Source organism: Chanos chanos, chromosome 7 (genome assembly GCF_902362185.1).
Source record: "Chanos chanos chromosome 7, fChaCha1.1, whole genome shotgun sequence".
NCBI lineage: Eukaryota > Metazoa > Chordata > Actinopteri > Gonorynchiformes > Chanidae > Chanos > Chanos chanos.
In genome coordinates, this window is record NC_044501.1 from 11795291 (window position 1) to 11806206 (window position 10916).

The 10916-nt window shown below is 41.5% G+C and overlaps 1 protein-coding gene across 1 annotated transcript in view; it reads left to right on the top strand.

The window, feature by feature from the left end:
* Positions 1–6511, top strand: part of rims1b (regulating synaptic membrane exocytosis 1b) — a 52188-nt gene extending 45677 nt beyond the window's left edge. Inside the window, 6 exon segments of the mRNA XM_030780599.1 lie at positions 2713–2930; positions 4041–4191; positions 4890–4996; positions 5396–5497; positions 5863–6002; positions 6293–6511. Coding sequence (XP_030636459.1) covers positions 2713–2930; positions 4041–4191; positions 4890–4996; positions 5396–5497; positions 5863–6002; positions 6293–6511 — 937 coding nt within the window.
* Positions 6512–10916: the final 4405 nt, after the last annotated feature.

Genomic DNA, 10916 nt, shown 5'->3' on the forward strand with positions numbered 1-10916 from the left:
GAGAAGTTCAAACCCGTAAAAAGCAAGTAATTTAAGTCATTTAAAAACAGGAGAAAAAAAAGAATCACTCCCAAAAGAATTCATGTGGGTACTGAGGATTTTTGGCAGTAACAGTTTTCATGATTCGTTTGGTGTTTCTTATGCATGGCTGTGTCTGTCTATCTGTCTGTCTTTCTTGCTGTCTTTGTTTATTTCTTTCTTTCTTTCCGCACGCTGTTTGTGCCTCTCGCGCCATCCGCTGCATGCTCGCGCTCCTTGCATGTGTTGCTTTGCTGGGGCGGGGTCAAAGATCAAAGTCATTGGAGAGTTGCAAAGGGGAAGAGAAGAAGGATCGTAGGATCTCATGGGGATTGGACGGGACAGAGGAGAGGAGGAGTCTGGGAAAGAGACGGTTTTCAGAGGAACTGAGGAGACGAAGGCATACTGTGGCCGGTGATGTGAGGTAACAGACAGACAGACAGACAGACAGACAGACAGACAGAAAGACAGAGACAGATAGATAGGTAGATAGACAGATAGATAGACAGACAGACAGACAGACAGAGAAAGATAGATAGGTAGATAGATAGATAGATAGATAGATAGATAGACAGACAGAGACAGATAGATAGATAGGGAGATAGATAGATAGATAGATAGATAGATAGATAGATAGATAGATAGATAGATAGATAGATAGATAGACAGACAGACAGACAGACAGACAGACAGATAGATAGATAGATAGATAGATAGATAGATAGATAGATAGATAGATATGGAAGGCTCAACAAAATCATATTAAAATCAGTGAGCCACAATAACTCTTGGTCAGTAACAAGAAATAAAAATATAATTACAGTACAATTTAACAGAAATAACAGAGATAAAGCAGAAATAAAGCAAAACAGATGCACAGTTCCCTCTAAGAGGAGGGAGCCCCTGTGCGTCCTCAAAGGGTCGCTGTTTAGTTATGTTAAGAATAACTGTGTGGGGAAGGCTAGTTATTGCCCTTGCTGCTTGGAAACCCAACTAGAGCGTTATGAAGCAGAAAAGCCCAGAGCCTTTTGACATACTTTTGGCAGTAAGCACAAAAGATTTGACTGCACACAGGGAAATGCTTTTCTCTTATTGGACTTACACGCTATCCCTCAGGTCATGAGTCCATTTTCTAAAGTTCAGCCCAGTGAAAACAGCACCCATCTCACCAGCCTCATCCAGACCCCCTCCCCCCACCCCCCGGGGGCTGTTTATCCCTCCTCTGTCCCATCCTCCTCTTCTCGTCACGGCGTTGATTATGGGCTCTGACGACCAGTACCGGACGATTGGCCGATTTACTAACCAAACTTGCTCAATGCTACCTGTTTCTCACAACACGACATTACGGAGCGTCTCTGTGAAAATGGATTATTATTGACATTCGGGAGGTAACCTCAGTCGTGAATCATAAATATAATTCTTCCTGAGGATCACGGGTCTTTTTTCTCCGCCCCCCCCCCCCCCCCCCCCCCCCCCCCCCCTTACATTTCCATTTGTTCAGATACACGATATGAAGTCCATTTTGCAATGGTATCATTATTCTCACATCTCCTTTTGCCTTTGTCTATGCATTACTCCCTTCCTGTGCATGTTTTTTTGTACCATGTGTGTGTTTTGTCTGTGTGTTGTGTTTGTGTGTATCAGCGCGTTCCTTGCATGCCTTCGCTCTCACCTACGATGTTTGGACCCTGGATCAGAACCAGAACCAGAACCAGAACCCCTTTCCCCCAGTACCTTGACCCCGCGCCCTTGTCTGGTCCTCCTCCACGGGGAAGAGAGACCCACCACCTCCCTTCCGCTCTCCACCCCGCTCCCGTCCCAACCGGGCGAGGACGCGTTAGGGGCGATGGGTGGAGGTGACGGGGGCAGTGGTGTTAGAAGTTCCGCCAGCACTTTGACTCCCTCAGAGACTGTCGACACGCGCCAACTCCTCCGCCACCTCAGGGGGCGCCAGAGCGTTTCACTCTCCTGCTGTACCTACAGACTTCCATGCCTCAAGATAAGGAGCCTTGACAGTTGAAAAAAACCCCCCAAAAAACAAAGAAACTGTGTCCCAAATCATTCCATAGGTCCCTTGAAAGTGTATTACACGTGCTTTATAGAATAGAACTGGCTCTCCCTAGACCAGAGAAAAGTGAATTAGCGAGCCTTTTGGAACACAACCAAAACTCATTTTAAGTGGACAATTCAAATTAGCTAATGAATGCTCTGCTCATAGGTTTAGTGCTGCTTTGTGGCTGAGGATAATTGATCGTTCATTTATGTTAATTACATTTTGTTGAAGTGTATTCAAGTATAGCTATGCTCGACTCATAGGCGTGATCTCATCAATTTATTTGAGAAATAGGGAGTTTTCCTTTGATTAAAGTATGTCATGATTCATCAGCATATGTCACATCAATACAGTTTGGATGGTTTGATCCCATTTATGTCTTTACCCCTTTATGAGTGAAATTTATTGTCCTCGCCAAATTTAGCAGGTGAATATTCTGATTAATATCTAAAGCATACAATACCCTTTTTCTGCGTGTTTTTTTTTATCTTGCATGCCATTTTGAACTTCAAGACCTTAAAATCTTTTCCAAAGTTCAAATCCTTCCGTCCCGTCTCTCTCTCTCTCTCTCTCTCTCTCTCTCTCTCTCTCTCTTTCTCTCTCTCCCTCTCTCTCTCCCTCCCTCTCACCGCGTCTCTCAGTCGGCAGGTTCGCACCTCCGCAGGACGCAGCATGTTAAAGAGCACCAGTGTGGGCGGGGACATCAACACGGCAGAGCGCACGGACGGCAGCCAATCGGACACGGCGTTGGGCACCGTGGGCGGCGGCAGTAAGAAGCGACGCGCCAGCCTGAACGCTCGTTTTGTGGCCATCGTAGGCAACCGCCGGAGCCGCAGCACCTCCCAGATCAGCCAGACTGGTCAGTGACCGCATGCAAGCCTTTTATTTGTGTCGGTTCATTGGCACGCCGTCTAGCTCTCCGCCTAATCGCTACCAGAAACACTCTGCACACTGCAGCACTTTCCAAACCGATGTTAAACATGTTTTTATAATAATAATAATAATCAGACTTCTGTCGAAACAAAGAATGTTTTCTGAGTTTCTGGTATCACTTCATCTTATGATATCCTAGTTCCTGATAATTCATAAGAATTGATTTCAAACTGGAGGGTATATGTTTTAGGAATTGCCATTGTTATGTCATAAATTGTCGTTGTTGTCTATTGTAAAGTTGTGTTCAGTATTGCATTGCCCTCGTCCACCCCTAACCTTTAACCTTAAAGTCATATATAAAAGTAATTATTGAGAGTTCAGTTGAATAGCAAGTGATAACTTAGAGTGCTGTAATGCAGTGTAACTGAAGTGGTAAAGGCACCTGTGTGCGTTTACACTTAATGATGTTGGAAACGACTCCGCGTGATTCAGCATAGCAGGGTTTTTGGTATAGAACTAGCATGATAAAAAATTGTGACTAGCAATACTGCGGTCCTGCTCTTTTCTCTTTGAAGCAAACATAAAAGCACATTAGGGAAAACTCTAGCCTACAGGCAAACTCTAAAGTCCTTTTTTTTTATCTTTTCCTTTTAAGACTGGAGATTGGGGCCTTTATTTTTTTTTTGGGGGGGGGGTTGAGAGAGTGCTGGGTGAGCTCAGCGTTGACATAGTTAGCTCACACTTCAGCGCACACTCCGCAAAGCTCACTGTCTGATGTGCAGTGCAAATAACAGATGCGTTCAGTAGTGTCAGTTGATAAAGTGTTAGCTGTTTCTCCGTGAACAAGGTAAGAAGCGGAGGTATTGTTCTTTTGAAGTAACCGGCTAAAGGATTGTCTTTGTGGTTTTGTTTAATAGCTGTTTCTCGAATTCTGTCGCATTGATTTATTTGCTTGTTTGTTTTATGTTTCGCAGCTTTGGCGTCCAGAAAGAAATAACGTCATTTAAGAAATAACATATTCGCTGTTTCTTACTTTGAATCATCAAGTTCTGTGGTTGGTGTTTTCTGATCGACCGCGCTGTTTTCATGCATTCAGAGGCGTCCAATAAGAAGTCAAAAGGCGGAGCGGGGACGATCCAGAGGAGTCAGGAGACAGGCATGGCCGTTGAGTTACAGCGTAACATGAGCCGTCAGCCCAGCCGCGAGTCCAACAACGGCAGCATGAAGAGCTTCAACTCGGAAGGGAGGTCAGTGATTTTTACACACACTCACACACACACACACACACACACACACACACACACACACACACATTCTCTCCCTCTCTCTGTCCCTCTCTCTCTCTCTGTCTCTTTGTCTGTCTCTCACCCCATCTCTCTCTATCTCCCTCTCTCTCCCACAAAACTGTCTATTCAGCATAAACTCTATACATGGAGACATATTAAAAATCATCACGTGGTATTTTTGGTCCTTAGGACCATAAGGTCAGCTGTTGCTCTCACGACAGCGTTGTGCAAAATTCTGCCATATGACCTCGTATTACCGAGTGTACCAGATCAATAGCCTCTAACTTCCACTTCCCTTCCCATAATCTTCCCAACCCCACCCCCCCCCATAATTACAGCATTTTTCACAGACTCTGCCCAAAAGCCCTTAGGCTCTGTGTAGATCCTAAAATAACAACAGAATCTTCAATCAGCTGACTGCTTGTAGCCATGACAACCCAGCTGTCACTCAAACAGGGACACTCTAAAATGTCTCTAAGATGGCGGGGGCGGGGGGGGGGGGGGGGGGGGGGCGCATCACACAGTTTAGCTAATTGGAATGTCCATTGTTCCAGGAAGAGGAGGAAATTGGTACACGGAAAGTTAAGAGATTAAGCTAAAAAAAGAATTTTGAAACTAATGAGATTCATTCTTTGACACCGCATTTTTTTTTTTTCCAGTCCGATCTTTCCGGCGGTCCGAGTGGAAGCTCAGTTCAGTGACTTCTTGGATGGATTGGGCCCCGCCCAGTTGGTGGGTCGTCAGACTCTGGCCACGCCTGCTATTGGTGAGTGACACTTCAACAACTCTCAATTAACCCCCACTGTTTTACCTGTCTCATACCATCTTTGACAAGATGGTAAGAACTCCCCTTTTCGGGGCAAGAAGTTTGCTGAATATATTGAATACGTCTTTTTCCGTTAACCAAGTCCTTATCTGTCGCCGTTTATAAAAGAACAATTTAGGAAAGAACTGTTCCTTTAGATAAGAGCAATCCCTCTTCTATTTTTCTTTTTAAAAGTGAAATGAACCTGCTTGTTTGATGGGCAGTCTATCACACTGTCCAGTCAGAGCCACAAACACAAAAAATGGGTGTAGCTAGTCGCTGGAAAGTAACCGGATACGCCACCAGTGCACGAACTGCTCTCACCTTCCTGCCTTGTTTCCCATCTGACTGTGTTTCCAGGAGACATCCAGATTGGAATGGTCAACAAGAAAGGTCAGCTAGAGGTGGAGGTGATCAGAGCACGCGGTCTCATTCAAAAACCAGGATCCAAATCCCTGCCTGGTAAAAGCCTCTAAAACGCGTTTCTGTGGAATATCCTTGTTTACCACCTCCAGATGTCAGAGTGCACATGTGAACCTATAGTGTATTGCTCCAGAGTTTACCTCTTTTGTAGCAATTACCTAGTTCTTTCCAACCTACTAACATTTTTACAATGTAATTACAGGTTGTATAGAGCTTACATTAACTAGGTGTCATGAAATTCTTAATCTGTTCATGTAAAACTCTTGTAGTTTGACAATATGGATGACTTTAAGTTCATGGCACAGAGTTTTATTATTGAATATTTTGATGCAGCTATATTGTGATTGTCCTAGTAATGTATTTCAGTCTCTCGTACATAATGGATTTTACTGGGTTTCTCTCAGCTCCCTATGTGAAGGTGTACCTACTGGACAATGGAGCATATGTAGCCAAAAAGAAAACCAAGATTGCGCGGAAAACGCTCGATCCGCTGTATCAGCAAGCACTGCTATTCGAAGAGAGCCCACAGGGTAAAGTGCTGCAAGTAAGTTTTTTTTTTTTATTTAAACTTTAACTGTTTTTTATTGTACTCTTTCAATGTAGATTTGTGAAAATGCGACATAGGATCATGTTTGATTTTTTTCTGTTATAATAACTCGAGTTTTGGACTGTATTCCACGAGTATCCGTAAGCTCAAGATAGTAAGATGTTGAAATTCTAAGAGCGTGAGTGGGTGACCATGCTACATACGTTGTCTTCAAAACCAGTTTGTCAAAGCCCAGCCGTTCATGTGCTGCTTCCACCAACCATCTACCCTTCCTTCTGTTCCGCCAGGTGATTGTCTGGGGAGACTATGGACGAATGGACCACAAATCCTTCATGGGAGTTGCACAAATTCTATTGGATGAGCTAGACTTGGCCAGCACAGTGATTGGCTGGTACAAACTGTTCCCGCCCTCGTCCTTAGTGGACCCAACGCTAGCCTCTCTGACACGACGTGCTTCCCAATCCTCCCTGGACAGCTCTTCAGGTCCTGCAGGCGTTCGCTCGTAGTGGTGTAACCAGTCGGGCGCTGGCGGGGGCGGGACCGTCTGGCACAAGCGGAGAGAAAATGAAGAGTTGCCATTGGACAACAATCACAGGCAGACAGAAAACGAAGAGTTGCCATTGGACAACAATCACAGGCAGACAGAATATGCGATGAAAAACAAAGCTTTGTTGAAATTTGACAATCACTTCTGTCGCTTTTGTTTCATGTACGTAGAAAGCCTGTACGTTCTACTCTTTTTTTGTTTGTTTGTTTGTTTGAGTCGGTCCTTTCGTTTTTGTTTGTTTGTTTGTTTGTTTATTTGGGGTTTTTTTTTGACAAACTAAAATTTCTCATTCATTTCTCTCACAGTTTTGTTACACGAGAAATAGGACTGTTGTACCACAGTGTGAGAAATGTGTTGAGTGTGAGAATGTCTCAAGCAGGGTGATTTTAATACAAATCAAGATGACAACAAAGAATGGTACTATAGCTAGTTTTCACAGAGCAAACAGAATGTATCATCCCCTAAAATAGTGGCAACCACTGGCCCTTGGGAGTTTTGGGTCTCCATTGAGATCTGCTCTGCACTGCACCCCCCCCCCCAGTTAAGGGTAAGGACCAGGAAGCGTGTGTTTTTGGGAGGGGGGGGGGGGTATGTGTGACCCTTGTCTGTGTTACCATGGAAACGCAAGGCCATTCTTGGTGCCTAGACCTTGAGGAGCCTAAGTCATGTTCCTTCACTGACAAGAGCTCTTCTGTTTTTTGGGGTTTTTTCCAGTGTGTTTACGGGAATTCACGGAAGCCACCCTTCTCCAAGTTGATTTGTTCATTTTTTCCCTCAGATTCTTGTCTTACTTGGCACACAAGTTTTTTTTTTTATGACAAGCAAAGAGGTTTTTTGATGTCTGATCTACTGTTTGCATGGTGAAAATGAAACAAAGAAAAAAAAAATAGAAGATTGAAAAGAAGTCTTCAACAACGAAAACAAAACAAAACAAAACAAAACAAAAGACGGTGAGGTTGTTTGATGACACAACTTCAGTTTTTTTTTTAATCACAGTTAGCTTGTAACACTGTCTTCTGTCATTCCAATTTGGTTTTCAGTCCTTGACCTTTTACAGACAAAGATAGCAATTTTCTTTCATTAAAAGCTTGTATGTGTGTGTGTGTGTGCGTGTTTTTGTTTTTTTGTTTTTTAATATATGTACATTTATTTTTTGAATATTTCAATCACGTTAATGAAAGGTAATGTAATAAATACTTAATGTTATGTCAAAGAAAGAGAATGATCCATTTTTTGTTTGTTGTTTGTTTGTCTGTTTGTTTGTTTGTTTTTTATATATGAGGTGATGGACTGAATATTGCGTTGAATTTCAGACATCTTTGTATAGTTGTATATTTTCCCTCTCTGGAGAACTGACCAATTAAAAAGGGTTAAACTTGCACCGTTATGAAATCCAACACTCACAAGACCTAAAAAAAAAAAAAAAAAAACAGAAAAAAAAAATCATTTCACTTTTTAAGGGGAGTCTCGCCTGTTCCCTTAGCACATGTGTAGGGTTTTTATCTAATCTTTGGTTTGGATTATTTTGAGATTAAAACACAAGCACAAAAGCTTGATTTTTTTACTTAAAGAAGAGTTTAAATTTTAGAATAAAAATGATGATAATGGGGGGGGGGGGGACAAAAACCCCTTCAAATAGCTCCTGTTCCATCATTTCCATTTCTACTTTGTGTAATTTTTTTTCGGGGGGGTGGGCGGGGGTGGGGGTGGGGGGTTAAAAAAAAAGGAGTCACGTGACTTGCCCTCATGCATCTCTATGAATGTTAAAGTTACTGGTCAGATCTCGCTGTCACAGATTAAAAATATCAATTTCTTCATCCTTTAACAGACCACTGATCCCTCCTCCCAAGAGGAGCGGAACAGCATGACTCGGAACTGTTCCAAACTGCATGCACATTTTGTAAACCGAAGAAACAGATGAAAAAAAAAGAAGTTACAGAAATAGATATGTGTGTGTGTGTGTGTGTGTGTGTGTGCGTGTGTGCGTGTGTTAGTTCCACATACAGTAGGCCAGCTTGTATGTTGCATGTACATGTACAGTTTGCTTGTACTTGAATATAAAAAAAAACAAAAAAAAAAAACAGAAACCAAGAACCTGAAACCCGTTCACTTTTCATTCATAGACTTTTGGATCAGCTACGGAAAAAAAAACAAACAAAAAAAAACATGACATGCTCCCCATTCTGGTGCTGAATGTCTCAAACACATTTATTTTTATTTATTTACTTGTTTATTTTTTTTTTTTTTTTTTATATCGCTTCATTTGTCTTTTAAATCCCTATTACAAATGTGCTGTACTGTATTTCTGAATCAACCAATCTTTCACTCCTGCCGTTTTTTTTTCCAAAATATTTTAAACACCACGTCTTAATTTACCTCAATGAAAAACAGAGATTAACCTATCAAATGTTGTACACGTTAGACCAAGGTATATGTAATTATAACAAAGCCAACAATATCCAATATAACTGGCATACAGTGCTGTATACATGTATCAGCTGGAACTTTATAGATGCACAGAGACACATATTATGTATGCATAAACTGTAAATATGAGGCAACTGTGTGGTTAAGCCATATTTGCAAAGGGGCCAATTTTGGGGGTATATGAATCCCACACGTGAGGAGCTGCTGAGCGGACCCTTACTCTACGGGGGGGGGGGGGGGGGGGGGGGGGGGGTGGGGCGGATACTTCAAGACCCCTTTTTGCAGAACCCCTCCGTTTGGAGGTCCAACATTTCTGCTCTGTACTCATCACCAGAACCACCTCTCTCTCTCTCTCTCTTTCTCTCTCTCTCTTTCACTCTCTCTCTCTCTCTCTCTCTCTCTCTCTCTCTGTGTCTCTGTATGTTTAACCCAAATCTTCTGCATCTGGTCTTAACAATACGTTTATCAGACAACCATTACTTTTTATTGTCCGGTGATTTTTTTTTCTTTCTTTCTCTCTCTCTCTCTCTCTCTTTTTCTTTTACTTTGTTAGTATTATTGGGTAGGAAAAAAAAAACTTAAATGCTGATTGTTTACAACTTACGTGTTCCACTGAAACGAGAAAATTAGAAAAAAAAAAAGTGTTCACTGCAACATTTTTGTTTGTATACAGATGTGGCTCAAATGATGTGTATGTTTTATATTTAAAAAAAAAAAAAGAGTTCATTTTTATTATTTCCAAATAAAAAAAAAGTGTGTGGAAGAAACTTTGTTTGATTTTTCACATGCTACTCTACTATTGACCTATGTCCCATTTTTTTTCATATTACATAATAACCATCAGTTACTTGTTTTTAGAAAAGATTATACACTGACCCCAACAATTACTGAAGCCAGTAGGTCATGACCTGAACGTGAATACATTTGATGAGGAGGGTTGTTTTTCTCAGTTGATCTTTCTTTGATATGTCATTGTTTAGAACATGGGTCACAATCTGACACGATAGCATGTGCTTTGTTACAAAATCCACTTCTCAGAAGACATTCATTCTGCCACAGAAAATGTGTGCCCCAGCGTAAACCAGTTAAGAAACCAGAGAAGCAGAGAGAACAACATCTGTAGTTAATCTGTCCCGTAACCTAACTACATAATCCCCAAGCCCTTTGACACAGGAAGTCCCTCCCCATTTGTGGCAAATAATAAGAGAATCTTTATGGGTTATCAACACACAAAACAAGATCAGCTGTAACTGTGTTTGTGTCTTGAATGATTGTTGTTTGGTTTACTTTTAGTGAGATTCATCAATTTAATTTGAGACACCTTAGTTTTAAAGCCCAAAGGGGGAAAAAAATCAGGAATCTTTAAAAGTGAGCGATGCTATGTAGTTTGCTTTGTTCGCTTTTTAGATAAAGTTTTAGTTGCTTTGAGTGATTTTCATAATTTTGTAACATCAGGTACACACATCTCTCCAAAATTACAGAACTAAGGTCAGACACTGAACAGAATGAAGTTTTGAAGTTTTTGAAGTTTCACTACTCACTTAATGAAACTGTATCTAACTCGCAGCAAAATTGATGCGAAATAAGAAATGATGTCACTAAAGACAATGATCTTCATTTCTTTTATCTGTGCCAATTTCAAAAAGGCATGTGTTTGGTTTGGGTTTAAGCAAACTCTCCTAAGAGCACAAATGCACCTCTGTGTGAAGTGCCTATAATAACTATGACCACCAGAGGGCAGAATTTTGCAAGGATCGTCCCACAAGTCACTGACTTCCCTACCTTGCAGGTAGCTGCCAAAACCCCCCAAAACATTAACATAAAGTGTATTAAATATAGCATCAGGCAGCTATGAGCTGACAAAACATCTTCAAAAAAAAAAAAAAAAAAGCCTTAACACAGATTTTACAAGTGTCTGGAACTTTGCTGGATGGATG